The sequence below is a fragment of the Mesoplodon densirostris genome, chromosome 3 (assembly GCF_025265405.1).
Source record: "Mesoplodon densirostris isolate mMesDen1 chromosome 3, mMesDen1 primary haplotype, whole genome shotgun sequence".
Lineage (NCBI taxonomy): Eukaryota > Metazoa > Chordata > Mammalia > Artiodactyla > Ziphiidae > Mesoplodon > Mesoplodon densirostris.
This window is the reverse complement of record NC_082663.1, coordinates 149,890,959-149,907,982: the sequence shown is the minus strand read 5'-3', so window position 1 is coordinate 149,907,982 and position 17,024 is coordinate 149,890,959. Positions and strand designations below refer to the sequence as shown.

The window sequence follows — 17,024 nt, the reverse complement described above, 5'->3', positions numbered from 1 at the left end:
GCTTCCTCCTCGGGGCGGAGCCACGTCACGTGCCGGGAAGAAAGAACCAGAGGCCCGCTGGGCGTGGGGCTGAGCGGCCATGGCAGGTATGGCGGGCTTGGCAGGGGGCCGGCAAGGCGCTGGGTGGGGTGGCTGGACCTGCTCGGGGTGCGCGGCCCCACTGCAGCCTGTCGCTGCCCGCAGCTCCGGAGCCGCTGTCCCCCGCGGGCGGCGCGGGCGAGGAGGCGCCGGACGAGGACGAGGCGGAGGCCGAGGACTCTGAGCGGCCGGGGGTATTGGGTGGCGCGCGCAGCGGCGGCGGAGGCGGCGGCGGTGGCGGCGGGGCCGGTCCTGGGGGCTGCGGCGGGCCGGGGGGCGCGCTCACCAGGCGCGCGGTCACGCTGCGGGTGCTCCTCAAAGACGCGCTGCTGGAGCCCGGCGCCGGGGTGCTGTCCATCTACTATCTGGTGAGCGTCCCCTAGCCACATCCCATCCTAGCTGGTGCAAAAGGGGAAACCGGAGTCCAGTGTACTTTTCTTGCAGCAGGCCGAGCCCCGGTGTGGGGAGGGGAAACTGAGGTACGGAGCATCCTGACCCAGCACGAGTTCTTCTGGGCGGGAGAACATTGTTCACCAAACACTCCACTCCACAAAGGAGAAACTTAGGCTCAGAGAGGACACTAGTGCCTTCCTGACTGTGTGATCTCACTCAACCTCTCCGTATACCAGTTTTCCCATCTGTAGAATGGGATTTTCTTTCCTCCCATGGGGTTGCGTGAGGATTCAGTGACTAAAGTGCTCAGCAGTATGCCTGCTACACAGTAAGTGCTTTATAAGTGTTTGCTATTATTACTATTATTGTTACTGTTGTTGTTGTGCCCTTTGTGAGTGGCAGCAATTTGTGAATTGAACACCTGCTGTGTGCCAGGCTGTGTTGGGTGTTAGGGACACAGCAAAGATCAAGACAGACCCTGTTCCTGCCCTTTGGGGCTCACAGTCCAGTGAAGGGAGGGGGGACAGTCATATAACTGGACAGTTCCAATCCAGGCTGATCGGGATGGTACCTAAGCTGGAAGCCTTCCTGGAAGGAAGCAGGAAGCGGTTACCAAACCCTGGGAAGCAGCATGGGGTCAGGGAGGACTTCCCAGAGGAGGGGTCTTGATGGGTACCAGCTCCTGGGCTCAGCCAGCCCACTGTCACTGCAGGGGAAGAAGTTCGTGGGAGACCTGCAGCCCGATGGGAGGATTGTGTGGCAGGAAACGGGCCAGGTGTTCAACTCACCCAGCGCCTGGGCCACCCATTGCAAGAAGCTGGTGAACCCGGCCAAGAAGTCTGGCTGTGGCTGGGCCTCTGTCAAGTACAAGGGCCAGAAACTGGACAAGTACAAGGCTGCCTGGCTCCGGCGAAACCAGCTCCATATACCTGCAGCTGCCGCCGATGAGGTGCGTCCTTCAGCCTCCCTGACTCACTGTTGGATAAGGAGTACCAGAGAGAGGATGTTGGAGCTGGGGCCTTGAAGGATGAACAGGAGTTGGTCAGAGAAAGGTGAATGGAAGAGTTTTCCAGAGGAAGGAATGGCATATGCAAAGCCTTGTAGGAAGCAACACATGCCTCCTTAGGGAACCATTATTAGCTGATGCAGCTGGACATTCAGATGCCTTAGTAGCTGAAGGGGCTGGAGACATTGGCAGGGACCAGATCTGGGAGGGTCTTGAATGCCATGATAGTAATAGATATTCTTTGAATGTTCACCAGCTGGGTTGAACTTGGCCAAGGACCCTCTCTGGGTTCCTAGTCCTTTTCATATGTAAAATAGAGATGATAACGGTACCCAGGTGTATTATACACACACACACCTGGCTGGCAAATCTTTAGGGCCACTGGCAGGCTGGAAACTCAGGCAAGAGTAGATGCTGCAGTCTTGAGACAGAATTCCTTGTTTTCCAGGAAACCTTAGTTTTTGCTCTTAAGGCCTTTCAACTGATTGGATGAGGCCTACTGACATTATCAAGGGTAATCTTGTTTATTGAAAGTCAGCTTACTGTAAATGTGAACCACATCTACCCAAAGCCTTCAAAGCAACATCTCGACTAGTGTTTGATTAAATAACTGGGTACTATATCCTAGCCAAGTTGACTTTTAAAACTAACTTTCACACCATGCCATAGGGCTATTCATTCAGCAAGTATTTTAGTAAATGCCACCTGTGTGCCAGGCCCTCTTCTAGGTGCTGGAGATAAAACAGAGACCAAAATGAGAAAAAATCTCTGCCTTCATGGAGAGAGAAACAAATAAGTCTATCTTACTGTACGTTGGCAGAAGTAAGCAGGGGCAGGGGATGGGAGTGGTGGGAGGGTTAGGGTGGTCAGGGAAGGCCTCATTGAGAAGGTGATATTTGATTAGTGAACTGAAGGAGGGGAGGGAGGGAGCCATAAGGCTTTCTGGAAAACAGCACATGCAAAGGCCCTGAGGCTGGACTGTGGCTGGTGTTTTTGAGGAACAGTGAGGCTCCAGTGTGTCTGGAGCAGAGTGAGCAAGGGGCAGAGAGGGAGGAGGTGAGGACCAGGGCCGGGGCGGGGGGGAGGACAGGGGCAAGTCGTGCAGGACCTCATGGGCTGCGGGGTGGACTTGGGCTTTTACCCTGAGGGCGGTGGGAGCCCTGGAGGGCTGTGGGCAGAGGAGGGGGCGAGACCTGACTCAGGTGCTCACGGCCGCCCTCTGGTGGCTGCTGTAGGGTGTAGGGAGGACAGACGGGCCGGGGCGTGAGAGTAGGAGCCGGGGAATCGGGGTGCAGGTGATTGTACAGATCCAGGTGGCTGATGATGGGGTGAATCAGGCCAGCCATTGAGGGGGGAGGAAGTGGGCAAGTTCTGGTTAATTCTGAAAGTGGATCTGATGGGATGTGCTGATGGATCTGATGTTGGTGTTAGGAGATGTTCTGAGCAAGTGGGTAGACAGGATTGCCCTCATCAGAGATGTGGGGAGGAGCAGGTTTGGGGGGATGGTCGGGGCAGGGTGGCCATGTTGAGTGTGAACCCCCCGCGAGGAGATGTCAAGGAGCAGCTGGACCCCGAGTCGGGAGCTCAGGAGAGCCCCAGGCTGGAGTCAGGACTGTGGGCAGTTGTTCAGGGGGTAGATGGGGTTTGAGGTCACCCAGGAGGGATGTGGGTGGGGAAGGAAAGAGGCCCGAGGACCCAGCCCTGGGCCAGCGAGTGAGATGGGGGAGAATAAGGGGGTCCAGGCGAGGTGGGAGGGAAGCCAGGTGAGTGGGGGGTTCCCTGAGGAGTTTCTGGGAGAAGAGGAACTGACCCGGGCAGACGCTGCCGAGAGGGGGGCGGGGCGACAGAGACTGAGATGTGACCATTGTGTTTGGACACAGAGAGGTCACCTCGGCAAGGGGTCTTGAGGAGAGAGTAGGGGGAGAGGTTATTGAGAGAATCTGGTAAAATAATCCATGCAAAGTGCTGGCTTGCTTGCTGGATGAATGGAGCAACAGGGCATATGGTAAATGCTTTGCACGCATTCTCATTTCACCCTTACGCCACCCCTATGAGGCTGGAGGTCATTGTGCCGTTTTACAGATGAGGAGACTAGAGCCTGAAGTCTGTTTGTAATAGGCAGAGGCGGGATTCGAACCTCTGAGGCTAGTTCACAGCCTCGATTGTTTCTGCTCACTCCCTCCCTCTAGTGGGCACCTGGGGCAACGACAGGAACCGAAGGCTCAGGCCAGCCAGAGGTCTCTGTGGAACTTGCCGGGAGGGTAGGGAGCAGCCAGCTGAAAGTCCCGTCGCTGTCCCCCCAACCCCGACCCCGCCAGAGCCCGGCCAGCGAAGGAGAGGAGGAGGAGCTAATGATGGAGGAAGAGGAGGAGGAGGTTCTGACAGGAGTCTCAGCAGAGGACAAGAGTCGGAGACCACCGGTGAAGGGCCCCTCCTCGGAGTCTGTCTACCTTGGTGAGAGGTGGGGGGAGGAGGGGAGGAGGAAGGGCAGGAGGCCGACAGAACTCAGGTGGGGGCAAGTCTGGCCTTTCTTTTCCTTAGAGCCCCCGAGATGCCTGGCTGACTTCCCAGCCCCCACTGCCTAATTTCACTCTCACTGCCTGACTTCTTTAAGCTCTAATACTACATCTCTTGGTCCCACTGCCCAATTTCTTTATCTGCTGCCGGATTTCTTCACCATGCCGCCTGATTTCCTTGCTCCCCCATGGGATTTCTTTGCCCTGTTGGCTGATTTCTAGCCCTGCTGCCTGATTTCTTTGCCCCGTTGCCTGGTCCTCACCTGACTTCCTGAGCCCTTCATCTGAGTTTTTAAATCTCTTCTGTCTGATTTGTTAACCTGCCGCCTGATTTCCCAGTCCACTTGCCTGATTTTTAAGGCTGCCCCTGGAATGTTTTTTTTTTTTTTTTCCCTCCGGCTGCCTGGTCTTCATTTTCTAGTTCCTGGCTGGGGAAGGAACTGACGCTGACTTTTTTTTTTTTTTTCCCCTTACCCCCCAACCCCGCAGAGGCCACGCTCCCAGGGAAAAGGGTGGAAAACAAGATCCGGGTGCCTGTGCGCTACTGCATGCTGGGTAGTCGAGACTCTGCCAGGTCAGATACACCCCATGCCTGCCGGGACCCTCACCCCCCATCGCTGTGAGCTCTTGCCGGCATATGGGGAACAAAGGCAGGGGTAGGGTGGAGACAAGGCCTCAGGTCCGAGCTGGCTGTGGGCAGCTGGGGAGCCAGCGTGGGGGTGAGGGAAGGGCCTGGGGGTTCCTGAGGCTGTGGAACCCTCCTGGCTCCTTCAGGAACCCACACACCCTGGTGGAAGTAACATCCTTCGCAGCTATCAACAAGTTCCAGCCGTTCAACGTGGCCATCTCTAGCAACGTGCTGTTCCTGCTGGTGTGTGCCCAGCTCCTACCTTGCCCCTTAGGGGTCAGGGGCTCTCAGGCCTGGGCAGGGGGTGTCCCCCCACCCCCACCCCGACCAGAGGATCCCTGGAAGGTCGGCTCCATGAGAGCAGAGACCTTGTCTGCTCTGTTCGCTACCGGTAAACAGTAGGCACTCAATCAATGTCTGAATGAAGAAGGAGGTGGGTGGGCTGACCCCGTCACAACGCAGGGGCCCTGGCCCTCAGGACGGCCTTGGGGCGGCGGTGTGCAGTCTGAGTGGGTCTTCCAATGTCCCTCCCCTCCCCAGGACTTCCACAGCCACCTGACCCGCAGCCAGGTCGTGGGGTACCTGGGCGGCCGCTGGGACATCAACAGTCAGAGTGGGTATTTGGGGCCTGTGGGCAGGGGGGTGTTTGGGGCTGGGGTCGATGTCCACACCTTCTCCCGCCTCCGCGCAGTGCTCACGGTGCTGAGAGCCTTCCCCTGTCGGAGCCGGCTGGGGGACGCGGATACCGCGGCCGCTGTGGAAGAGGAGGTGAGGGGGCGCACGGCGACTCGGCGTTCTGGGGAGGGCTGGCGCGGACACAGCTGTCTTGGCTACTGCGTCATGGCGCCTAGCACCGTGTCGCCGCTCAGCAAGGGTGCAAATGGGTGTGTGTGACCTCTGGTCCCCTCACCTGTGACCCCCGTCATACTTCCTTCTGTACAGACGCCGCCGCCGGCCCCTTCCCCTCTCAGCCTGTCTGGCACCTGGTAAAGGCCGATAAGTATTAGCTGCCGTCCTTAATGTTTTCATAGGGTGCTTAGTACGTGCCTGCGCTCCACACTCACCTTGTCACAGGGCACAGAATGGGTGTGGATTCAGCGCTCGCACGTTTCTCCGCCCACTTCTTCCTTTCTCTTTACCCTATCTCTTTATTTAACTATTGATTGAGCGCCTACTATGTGCCGGGAATTGTTCCTTGAGCTGAGGATACAGCAGTGAGCAAAATAACCTTTTACCTTAGATTTATGCGAGGAGCATCTTTGATTTTTTTTGGGTCGCACCCCTTGGCTTGCGGGATCTCAGTTCCCCGACCAGGGATTGAACACCAGGCCCTGGGCAGTGAAAGCGTGGAGTCCTAACCACTGGACCGCCAGGGAATATAGCAGCAACTTTTTTACGTTATTTGTTGACTGTCCCCACTGGACTCGCTGAGGGTGGAGCAGGGTGTGTCTCTGTCACTGCTGTGTCCTCAGGCCTGGTACACAGCAGGTGCTCATTAAATGCTGGCCGCGTGGGGCTGGATGGGTGCCAGGCACGTGAGCGCACTAGGGCTGCTAGAGCCCCCGGCCCCGTGCTTCTCTGCCCCCAGATTTACCAGAGCCTGCTCCTGCGAGGCCTGTCCCTGGTGGGCTGGTATCATAGCCACCCGTACAGCCCGGCGCTGCCGTCGCTGCAGGATATCGACGCGCAGATGGACTACCAGCTGCGGCTGCAGGGCTCCAGCAACGGCTTCCAGCCCTGCCTCGCCCTGCTCTGCTGTGAGTCCCGGGAAGGGGTGGGCGTGGGGCCCCAGCGGGCCACCGTGCCTCTATGCCCAGCCCCTTCTCTCTCTCTCCTCCCCCAGCCCCTTACTACTCTGGTAACCCGGGCCCAGAGTCCAAGATCTCGCCCTTCTGGGTGATGCCGCCCCCTGAGGTAGGCGGGGCTGCTGGGGGTAGGCTGTGAGGCGTGGGCGGGCCCCTGTGTGGGCGTGGGAGGGGTCAGGAGGCCTTGTTAGCAGTAGGAAGCCAGTACTCTTGTTCCGAGCTCATCTGGGGAGCTGGGGCCTGCTTCTCTCATCTGTGAAATGGGAACATAATCATCGCCCTGAGGCAGTGGGTGTGAGGGCTGTTGAGAAGGTGGGTGCTCTGCCTGTAGCATATGCTGCTCTTGCCACCAACGTAGCCGCCTTCCTGAGCCCTGTCTGGTTTCATTCCCCAAGTCCATCTCGGGGTCAGAAATCAGCTTTAGAAAGGAATTCCGGAGCCATGGCCACTCCTCTGTATGTGGTGGGGTGGGTGCCACCCTGCTTCCCTAGTCGCATTGCTGGGTTCCTTTTTTTTTTTTTTTTTTGCGGTACGCGGGCCTCTCACTGCTGCGGCCTCCCCTGTTGTGGAGCACAGGCTCCGGACGCGCAGGCCCAGCGGCCGTGGTTCACAGGCCCAGCCGCTCCGCGGCATGTGGGATCCTCCCGGACCGGGGCACAAAACCACGTCCCCTGCATTGGCAGGCGGACCCCCAACCACTGCACCACCAGTGAAGCCCTGGGTTCCTTTAAGGTCTCGCGCGGCTCTGGATCTGATCCGAGTGCGGAGCCAGGCCTGCAGTATCAGTTCCCTGACTCCCAGCCCTGGGCACTTCTTGCTGTGCTCTGCCATCTTGGAGGGGGGCCGGGTTGGGGGTAGCTAGTGGTGACTGGCGTGTGTCTCTGCCAGCAAAGGCCCAGTGACTATGGCATCCCCATGGACGTGGAAATGGCCTACGTCCAGGATGGCTTCCTGACTAATGACGTCCTTCATGAGATGGTGAGTTCACTACCGCATGAGGTGGGTGGGGGTGGGGTGGGTGCCCTGGGAGGAGCAGGTGGGAGCCAAGGGCGCCCAGCTGGATGGACGTGACCCTGTAGGACTTGGGAAGCGCTGACTGAATGAGCCACATCAGGGCCCAGTCAGGCTCCTCTTCCGCTCCTGAAAATCACGGGCTCTTAGGATCAAGTCCCAGATCCTTGCCTCAGCCCCTCCTACCTCTCCCCCCTCGCCCTCCTGGCTGTTCTGGAACATGCTAGGGACGCTCCCACCTTGGGCCTCTGCAGCTGCCAGAGATTCTCCAAGTGGGGACACGTGAGAACCTCAGGTGTTCCTCAGACGAATAGCAAGCAGGCACTTAAACAAACGGAGCTAGTTCGTCACACCTGTGACTTCACTGATGTTACTGCTCTGGCTAAACCGTGGAGCCATGTCAGGGCCGGGGCGGGTATAAAGAATCCCATTCAGTGTGCTCGCTGCTTCCGTGGAAGCTGTCTCCCCCTCCGGGGGGCCCTCCTGCCAAGCCCCTAATTTCTCCAGGACCTGGGTAACGTCTACATGCCACACTGCATTAGACTAGAGGCCCCCGAGGGGTGGCAGCAGTGTCTGTCCCACTTGCTGCTGTATCCTGAGTGCCTTGCCCGGGAAGCGTGGTTGCTGGGGCTCACCTGCCCCCCATTCCTTAGATGCTGCTGGTGGAGTTCTACAAGGGCGCCCCTGACCTCGTCAGGTTCCAGGAGCCTTGGAACCAGGAGCACACCTACCTCGACAAGCTCAAGGTGAGACTCATGCCGAGTCCCGTGCAAACCCCTCCTTTTATAAAGATCTCCGGGAGCCCCAGGGCCCCCCCCCCCCGCGAATATATCCGTGGGCAGCCTGAAGAGAAGTGAGTTCTTACCTGGGCCTATACAAAAATACTTCAGTCAGAAGTGAATGCTACCAAAGAAAAGTCGTGTTTTATCACATGGGGGTGGTGACGCTGGTGGACGTCACCATCGAAACGCAGATGAAAATGCAAAAGCCCCGTAGACCTCATCACCCCTGGGACATCCCAGCTGGAGACGCTGCTCCGGGCCCTGCTTGTCCCGGGGCCGCCCACGGAGGTGCAGGAGGGGTTCTGAATCTTAAGCAGCAGCAAAGCTGAACCGAGCAGAGCGGCTGGTGCTGGGAGTGGGTTTGTTTAGCCCGCTGGCCCTACCGTTGGTTAACGGGACGTGTCGGCAGGGGCTCCGCATATTTCCTGCCTGAGAGTCGTTCTCAGAAGACACTACCCACTCCGCTTTGCAGAGAAATAGCTTCACGCGTTTGCTTGTTTTGTTCAGACTTAACCGTGACCAGGGCTTAAAGCTGCCACTGGTCACCTCCCAGCCCGGTGCTAGGTGGGGGGGGGGGGTGGGGTGGCCTTGGCACACAAGGGGGGCGCGTGTAAGAGCAGGATTTGGAAGGTGTGGAGGAACCTCACCCCCAAAGGATGACGTCCCCAGGCCTCGAGGTGTGGCTTTAGGGACACGGCTGCGTGCTTGGGTTAGGAGAGCCCCCTGGCAGGCTGCAGCCCTGAGGCACCAGGCCTCCTTGTTTCAGATCTCCCTGGCCAGCAGGACGCCCAAGGACCAGGGCCTGTGCCATGTGCTGGAGCAGGTTTACAGCGTCCTCAAGCAGGGGAGCTGAGAGCACCAGCCTCCAAGGACCGGGGAAGCCTTTGGTCAGATGTGGCTCCCCGAGGCTCTGCGTGAGGGGAGTGGGCCCAGGGCCTTTGTGCTGCTTTGTTCCTGTGTGACTGAGCTGTGTGACGGCAGGGGCTCACATAATAAAGGAGAAACAGCCTAGGCATGTGTCTCACGGATGCAGGAGGGGTTGCTGTTCATGCAGCCGTGGCTATGGGGAGGGGCTGTGCTGGCGACTGGGCAGATGACAGCCATCCCTCCCAGGCTCTCTGGGCTGGTGCTCATGTGGGCCCCACCCTGGCTGGAGACCCCTTCGGGAGGGCCCACCCCACCCCGCCCCGCAACCAGGCAAGAGGCTGTAGAAAGAGACATTTAATACTTTTTTAAAAAAAATCAGGATTACATTTTGATCTGCCCTAGGCTGGGATGTCTGTCTCCTCCAGGTACTGGTGACCGGGGACCTCTCAGAGGAGCAGGGAGGGCCTGGTGTCTTTGGGGGCTTTACCGGGTCACCAGAGGAGGGGAATGTGAACCAGGCCGGTGGTCCCCTGTTTAGCCAAGTTTTGGATTAGGCAAGAGGGGAAGTGGGTGCAGGGCTGGGGCCCTGCTGGTCTGGAGGAGATGGCCTGGGCCACTGTCCAAAGAGGGTATGGTGGCTGGCTCACCAGGGTGGTGCCCGTGACTCCCCCAGGGGTCCCAGCAGCCAGGGGTCTGGGAACATTCACTTAACAAAGGCTTTGTGCTTGACCTTCCACATAGTGGAGGCTGGGCTCCCGTGGTCGTGTGGGCTCCTGTGGTCGCATGTATGTGTGTAGGCTGGGCTCCTGTGGTTTTTGTGTGTGTGTGTACACGCACGTGCGTGCTGGCAGCTTATGCCAGAGAGATGCTCCATGTGCTTGGCTTGGGATGCGGTGGTGGGCATGGAAGTTTGGGGCTTAGTGCCCTGCAGCGGGGAGATGGCCTGTCATTAGGGGCCCTGGCTCAAGAACCCCAGGCTCGCCTTTCCCCAAGTCCCCAGCCAGAAGAAAGGGGTGAAACCCTTCCAGGAAGGTGGCATCTGTAGGCACTCAGGGGCCTAGGGAGCTCTGGAGGGGGCTGGTAGTGTCCGGGGGGAATTTAAAAGCAGGGTGGCGAGTCTCAGACAGGGGTCTTGCCCAGACCACCCCATCACACTCATGTTCAGTCCTTTCCTGTTAAAGGCAGGTCTCCGGGCGGAGCTGGATGGAGGTGGGAGAGGATGCGTGTGCGTGTGCGTGCGTGTGTGTGTGTGTGTGAGACAGAGAGACAGAGAGAGAAGGGGGGCCCACCTGGAGTTACCAGTCCCTGGAGGGGTGGGAGGAGTTAGTGTTTCTAAGAGCACCTTAGTGTGAGCCTCCTGGGGTGGGGTGGGCGGAGCTGGGGGGGCAGAGTTGTGAGCAGCAGGGAGGAGGAACACTGCCCAGCCCCCAAGACGGCCACGTGGAGTGGGGAAGGGAGCCCCCACCTCCGGGGGTGGGCACTAGTGTAAACAGGGGCCCCGCTGCCCTGGGGCTGGGTCAGGCCCAGAGCGGGCCACCCCACAGGCTGTGAGCACTGCCCAGCTGCGGGGCCTGTGGAATGCAGAGATCTGGATGGAGGGGCGGCGGGCCGACACACCACTGGGACGCGGTCACTGGGGCAGCGGCACCAGCACCTCCACGTAGCTGAGGGGGAAGAAGCCCGACTGGCCGTGGAGCATGCCCTCATACCAGTTCTCGTCGATCTGATTGGTCAGCGTGATGATGTCACCCTCGTGGAAGCCCAGCTCCCCGTCGTTCTCAGGCTCAAAGTCATACAGGGCCTTGCAGCTCGGTTGGTCCAGGGGTGCTGGGGGCGGGGGGAGGTCCAGGCTGTCACCTGCCCCTCTGTGGGTGCGCAGGGGGATGTCTCCTCCTCTCCCCTCCCCTCCCCCCACCCCCTTGTCCTGCCCACTCACTGCTTGCTCCCTCCCCGGTGGCCCCCACTGCTATCAGAAGGAGCCAAGTGACAAGGGGAGGGAAAACGGCTCTGTGAGTGGTCACCAAAACGCTCCTGGGAGGAGCTGGGGACACCCAGTGGCATCAAGGTGACAGTGACCAGAAGCACACAGCTCTCAGGGTACCACTTGGAACAGAGGGAAGCCCAGCTCCACTTCTACTAGAGAAGGGGTGGAGGAGAAGGACCCTTGGGGCACAGATTAGAAGGTGGCATCATAAACAGAGGCAGGGGCACGGGGCAGGGCCTGGGCCTCTTGGGGACACTCACGCATGCTCCTGCTGCTGGGGGTCCGGGTGGGCTTGTCGGAAGATCGGAAAGATGATGAAGCTGCTTGCAGACCAAAGAACAGAGGTGGGCTGAGAATGCTGGCACAGGGCCTGGTGCCCATCCTTGGGGCTCCTCGTGCAGAGAACTGGCCCTGCGGTTGGTTGGGTGGCAGGCTGGGGGCTCCCCCAAAAGGGCCTGGGGCAGAGTGGTGCCCTGTCCTCCATTACCTGTGATCTTGGGGGCCGTGGCGCAGGGGAAGCCCCCGTTGGACTGCTCAGGCTCTCCGAGGTCCAAGGGCTCCCGGGGCTTGGGCTTATACTCCCGCTTGGGGCGTGAAGAGGCTTCCCGCATCCTGCATGTGGAAGGACGCCTGTTGAGCGGCTGTAGAGCCACCTCCTGAGCCCTCGTGTGTCGAGGTCAGGGAACAAGGCCTCCACCCCCAGCTATTTATGCTGCTGCCCTGGGACTCGGGATGCACGTGGGAGGCGGCGAGAGGGGGCCCCCAGGCATGTATCTCCAAGGCTGCCTACAGGCCTGGTCCTACTGCACCCAGAAGCCTCCTCGGCAGTGGCGGCTGGGGAGCTGGTGCCCAACAGATACCCACCCCTCACCAGGGAACCACTGCCCACCGGGACTTCCCTCCTTAGGCCCTGGATGCTATACCTGACTGCAAGATGGCCCTTCAGAGACAGGGAAGGAGGAAGGGGCTCCCCAGGGGCAGGGCTGGCCAAACCCTCGCCCCACAGGACATCCCAAGCCTCTCCTCTGGGGACCAGGATGAGCGTGATGAGGTCCTGCTCCCTCCTGGGACCACCACCCCGACTCATGCAGCCTGGGGATTCTTTCTGAAAAGGAAGTAACCCCGCTGCCCTGGAAGGAACATGTCACAGCGGGGCTGGGTTGTCCAGGGGTGGGGGCATCCCACGGGTCCCCCAGGGCTGGCCCCAGCAGCCACAGCACCCAGCCACCGGGCCTCCCAGCCAGCAGGGTGGGCCGGGGCTCCCGCGGGGAAGGCCAGGGGACCAGGCCCACCTTCGCTTGAGCTTGTCAGCCAGCTCGTCCAGGATCTGCACGGCCTGCCGGTGGTAGTCCAGTTGGGCATCCACCAGGGCAGAGAGCTGGCTCACCTGCTCGATCTGCAAGAGACCAGCCAGGGCTGAAGAGCTGCCCTCCTCCTGGCCCCCATCTCTGGCTGCCTCCTGCAGGGAGCCTTCCCAGATTGTTCCAGACGTGGGCCCAGCCCCCTCCTGACCCTTGAGCTGCAGCCAGAGGAGGGTGAAGGGCCTGAGGAGACCCCAAAGCCTCAGTGAGCCAGTGGCTTCCTCTGGGCCTCCTGTTCCCCCTTCCTTCCCTTCACACCCTGAACAGGCACACAGCCTGCCCACTGGCCCTGGGAAGTGGGCACTGCCGCTGGGCTCCTGTCTCAGGGGCTCCTCAGGGTGGTCCCCGGCAGGCCGGTGTGGTGGGTGCACGCGGGGAGGGGCTCAGGGCGCACACACGTACGTCGGTCTCCAGAAGGTTGTGCATGCTGGTCTCAGCCACCTCCTTGGACTCCTCAAACTTCTCCATGGCCTGGCGCAGCTCCTCATCGGGGATCTTGCCCTGCCGCTTCTTCTTGTAGTCAAAGTCCAGGCGGCGGCCCTCCAGCTTCTTCAGGTGGTGCTGGGGGCCAGGACGAGGGTCACAACGCGTGCCTGGGACCTCGGGGAGGGCCACCTGATGCCCTGCAGCCCTTCCCGCTGGGAAACCTGGCCCGAGCTGGGCTGTATGTGTGGGGGTGGAGGGAGGGGGTAGGAGCGAGGATGGGCCTGGAGCGGCCCCGCATACCTGGATCTCCTTCAGGTCCTTGTCGCACAGGTTCTGGAGGGGATCGATAAAGTTCTGTTTCACCTCTATGTCCAGGGAGTCCTTCACCTCAGCCAGGCGCTTCATAGACTCCCCCGCATCCAGCAGGGCGTCGCCTGGGGAGAGGATGGAGTGGCGGAGGAAGCCGTCACAGGAGGCCTTGGCCTGCGCGGCCGAGGCACACCCCACGGCCAAGGACCTGGACGCCAGAACAGAGAACGGAACAAGGGACCCTTAAGTCTGACCCGGAGCCACGGGGGCCGGTGGTGACAGGTGTTCACAAGCCGCCCTCCCACCTCTTGGAAGGCACCCAGGTCCACCGTGGGCCGGGAGGGTGGCTTTTGCATGGCCGTGATGCTGTAGGCAGCCCTCATCCAGGGAACCAGCCAGCCCTGGAGAAGATCCTCGAGCTACGGGAAAGTGCCAGCCTGCTGGCAGCACAGACTCTGGCCCCAAGCTCTCAGGCCCGCCCCCGCCTCCAGCCTCCCCACAGCCTCACTGAAGTTGGACTCACCAAAGTTGGACTCGCCGCCCAGCTCCTTCCCATGGCGGATCATGCACTCGCCCAGCAGGCCCTCCGACTGCGGGTAGCCAGGGTTCTTCACCTGCCCTCGGATCTTGGACACCGTGTTGAGCATCGTCAGCTTGGCCCGCGAGGCTAGAAGAGGGCGGGGCCGGGTGGGTGTGGTCTCTCAAGCCACCAGGCCGCCAGCTGCCCCTCTCTGCCCGGGTGCTTGTTTATTTCTGAAGTGCTCCCTCGGCCCGAGGAACCAGAGCGTGAGAAGAACCTCCCGAAGAGACGTCCCCCCTCTGCTCTGGTCCTCGCGCAGGAGTACTGGCAGTGGGCAGGAGAGGGGGCCAGCTCCTCGAGACCCCCAGAGAAGCGGGATAGGCAGGTAGAGGTGTGGACAGGTACAGGTGCCCTCTACCGGGGGCGGGAGGTGAGGGGCGTGCCTGCACCTCTACCAGCTCCAGTCTGTCCCCAGCGTAGGCCTCAGGTGGACATGGCTGCTTTTGCTGCCTGTCCTGCATCCTCTGCCTTTCACTACAGGAACCAACATTCGGATTTTTCTCCAGGAAAAGTCCCTGCCTCCCTCTCAGCCTCGGAGACCCCACCTCATGCTCCAAAGGCAGGCTTCTGGCTGGGGCCTGGCACCTGATTCAAATTGGTCCAAAGAGTTGACTGGGGGGAAAAGATGCTCTTTTCTGCTGGGACCATTAGCTCTAAGGATAATTTAAGGCTAGGGTTGCCATGAAAAGCGAGAGCTGACAGAAAAGCAGAAAGGAAACGCACGGCCCTGAGGACATCCTTTGGATGCCTGGATCCAGCCATGCCTGAACCCGCCCACCCCTGGGCATTTCAGTTCTGTGGGCCCACGCACTGCTTCTTCATGCTCCGGTAACCAGAAGATTCTGGACTGACAAGAGACCCGAGGAGATGGGCAGACCCCCTGCAGCTGGCTGGTGCCCTACCTGGGTTGGGCTGCAGATACTCAATGGTTCTGGCCAACACTTCTGTCACAGCCTTGCTGGTAACATCCACCTTCTGTAAAGAGAGTCCACGTGTGGGGGTTCAAAACCCTCAGGGCGCCTGAGGCCAAACGAGGAGCACCTGGACAGCCCTTGCCCTGGTCCCAGTTCCCCAACTGCCTCAGAGCCCACGCAAGAACTGCCCGCTGCTTCTGGGGGCCGCCTCGCCTCCCTGCCTCCTTGCTGTTGGCTGTGCTGTGCCCCCGTCGCTGCCTGCTCTGGGCTGGGGGGAGGCCTGCAACCCACCTAGAACCTCCCGCTAAGCCTTGCCTCCCCCTGGATGCCAGGGCCAGGCCCTATGGGGGCTGGTAACACTGCCAGCGTCAGACAGGCACCCCTCTCCTGTTACCTTCTCCATCTCTTTGAAGTCATCGTCCAGCTTGGTCCCTTCAGCCCCTCCGACCTTCTCACTGACCAGCTGGGGAACGAAAGGAGGAAAGAGTGTGAGCCTCAGGGGAGGAGGGCGAGGGCTCAAGCATCCACGATGGCTTCCCAGGGATGCTGTACGTGGCAGCCAATGGCAAAACGGGGAGCCAAACGAGCTCCTGCTCCAAACCCACACACTCCTGCAAACCCAGGGCCGGGGGCTCCTCCTGCCGGAAGCCTTCCCTGGCTGCACCCACCCGGTCAGGCTGCGCTGGCAGCTCCGCAGCCCCTGAGAGGGTCCCCCACTCCCGCGGGGTTGTGCAGACTGTCCGGGCCCCCCTCACAGGGCCACGGGGCCCACACCCGGACGGGGCTGCTGTGGTTCAGCGAGACGCCGAGGCTCACGGAAGCCCCTTCGCTCAGGGAACCGTGGCCTTCCTTTCCCACTGAACTCCTGCCTCTCTGCGAAGGACTCTTGGGGACCAAGGGTCTGCATGCCCCAGGGGCACCTCTGAGAGGCGAGCAGGTCCTGAGGCCAAATGAACATGAGGACTGCCATGGGACAAGCGCCGAGCGGGAGGGAAGACCTGCCCCACACGGGCCAACTGTGGTGCCCAGAAGTCACTTCTTGCGTGCACGGGTGTGAACACACACACACAGTTTCCTGGTGGCCAGCAGCAGTCTTTGCCCACTTGTCAGGACTGCTCCCGGGGCTCCTGAAGGCACCCTAACCGTAACCCTAACCTGTGTGGTCTTGGGCTATCAGCTTCACTGGGCCTCAGTTTTCACCTCTGTAAAATGGGGTAACAGGTGTGCACTCACCAAGCTGTGGCCAGGCTCCCGTGGGCTGCTGTGTGCAAGTGTGTGCTCAGGGGTACTCCTGCGACACCCGTGCTGCCCACACCGACGACTGCTGTTACTTTCCCCACGCATCTTTGTTCTTCAGGGGAACCACAGAACTGTAGGGCAGGCCTAGCCTATAGGCCTTTATCCCTGCCTCTCCCCGCCTGGGGTCGAGGGGAGTCTGGGGGGAGCTGCATGTCCCTGCAAGTCAGTGTTCTCATGGCAGCTGCACCCCGGGAGCCCAGGAGGGGACGGGGCACAGAAAGGAAGCAGGGCTGGCTCAGGGCCCCTCCACCATGCACCAGTCTCTGGGGGACCTCCAAGGGCAGGCAGGGGCTGCCCTCCTGTTTTTGACTTTATAAGGAAAGACTCTGGTCTCTCCTAGGTGTTTCTGGGGCGTTCTACTTTATTTCATGGGGCAGTTTCACTTCTTTTGATTATGGTAAAACAGGACGTTCTCAAATTCAGTGGTTGCCAGAGGGAAATGAGTTAGGTGTCTGATGTGAGACAAGACACTTCTGGTGAACTGAAAGGGTAGCTGAAGTGCTGGGGCTCAAAAACCACACTTTCCGGGCCGAGGGCCTGCTCAGTACAGGGGACACGGGCGCCCCCAGGGAGCAGCCCCCGGCGGGGACGACGTCCTTCCTCTGAGAGGAGAGGGCACAGGCAGACCCCACGGCCTCTTCCAGGCCCTCCACGGGTCTCACCTCCCCATCTTCCCTGGGAGCCTCTGACAGCTCCCATGCGGGGCCTCCTTGCTCTGGCACCTGGGGGGCTGTGCTGGGAACATCTGGGTCCCTACCAGTCTCCTCACCCTACCCCGACCTGGGAGCTCCAAGCTCCAGTCCCTCGGGCTGATTTGCCCCACGTCCCTTCTCTCCAAGGCCCACAGTCCGGAACTGGCACAAGTGGACAAAAGGGTGACAAAAGGCCAAAAGGGAAAAGTGGGAAAAAGCAAGCCACGTGCCAACCATAGCAAGAGCATCAGCAAAGGGAGGCTGTGCTGAGAGCTGGGCTGTGCTCCAGAGGAGGGGCCTGGGGAGCCCCCAGGAGGAGGCCAGAGGGCGGGGAGTGCCCCGTCTGTGTGGGAGGCCAGGACCCTGCTGCTCA

General features: G+C 60.5%; 2 protein-coding genes across 5 annotated transcripts in view; one reads left to right on the top strand and one right to left on the bottom strand.

The window, feature by feature from the left end:
* MPND (MPN domain containing) lies at positions 1-9,224 on the top strand. 2 transcript variants are annotated; one of them, XM_060094537.1, is made up of 13 exons: positions 1-86; positions 184-446; positions 1,184-1,420; positions 3,796-3,931; positions 4,483-4,567; positions 4,768-4,864; positions 5,162-5,234; positions 5,313-5,389; positions 6,210-6,378; positions 6,465-6,535; positions 7,315-7,404; positions 8,091-8,183; positions 8,986-9,224. In XM_060094537.1, the coding sequence occupies exons 1-13, from the start codon at positions 80-82 to the stop codon at positions 9,070-9,072; spliced, it is 1,485 nt and encodes a 494-aa protein (XP_059950520.1). In that variant the 5' UTR covers positions 1-79; the 3' UTR covers positions 9,073-9,224. The 2 variants fall into 2 exon arrangements, with proteins under 2 accessions (XP_059950520.1, XP_059950519.1); XM_060094536.1 differs by having other exon boundaries at positions 3,667-3,931; positions 5,162-5,389.
* A 201-nt stretch (positions 9,225-9,425) lies between these two features.
* The window catches only part of SH3GL1 (SH3 domain containing GRB2 like 1, endophilin A2), a 31,366-nt gene continuing 23,767 nt past the window's right edge, over positions 9,426-17,024 (bottom strand). Inside the window, exons 2-10 of one of the 3 annotated variants that reach the window (XM_060094538.1) lie at positions 15,055-15,123; positions 14,649-14,721; positions 13,690-13,833; positions 13,158-13,291; positions 12,834-12,992; positions 12,363-12,466; positions 11,558-11,682; positions 11,331-11,393; positions 9,426-10,913 (exon numbers count right to left, since the gene is read on the bottom strand). In XM_060094538.1, the coding sequence (XP_059950521.1) occupies positions 10,717-10,913; positions 11,331-11,393; positions 11,558-11,682; positions 12,363-12,466; positions 12,834-12,992; positions 13,158-13,291; positions 13,690-13,833; positions 14,649-14,721; positions 15,055-15,123 (1,068 nt within the window). In that variant the 3' untranslated portion in view covers positions 9,426-10,716. The remainder of the gene's footprint in view (positions 10,914-11,330; positions 11,394-11,557; positions 11,683-12,362; positions 12,467-12,833; positions 12,993-13,157; positions 13,292-13,689; positions 13,834-14,648; positions 14,722-15,054; positions 15,124-17,024) is intronic. The other 2 variants (XM_060094539.1, XM_060094540.1) reach the window with 2 other exon arrangements.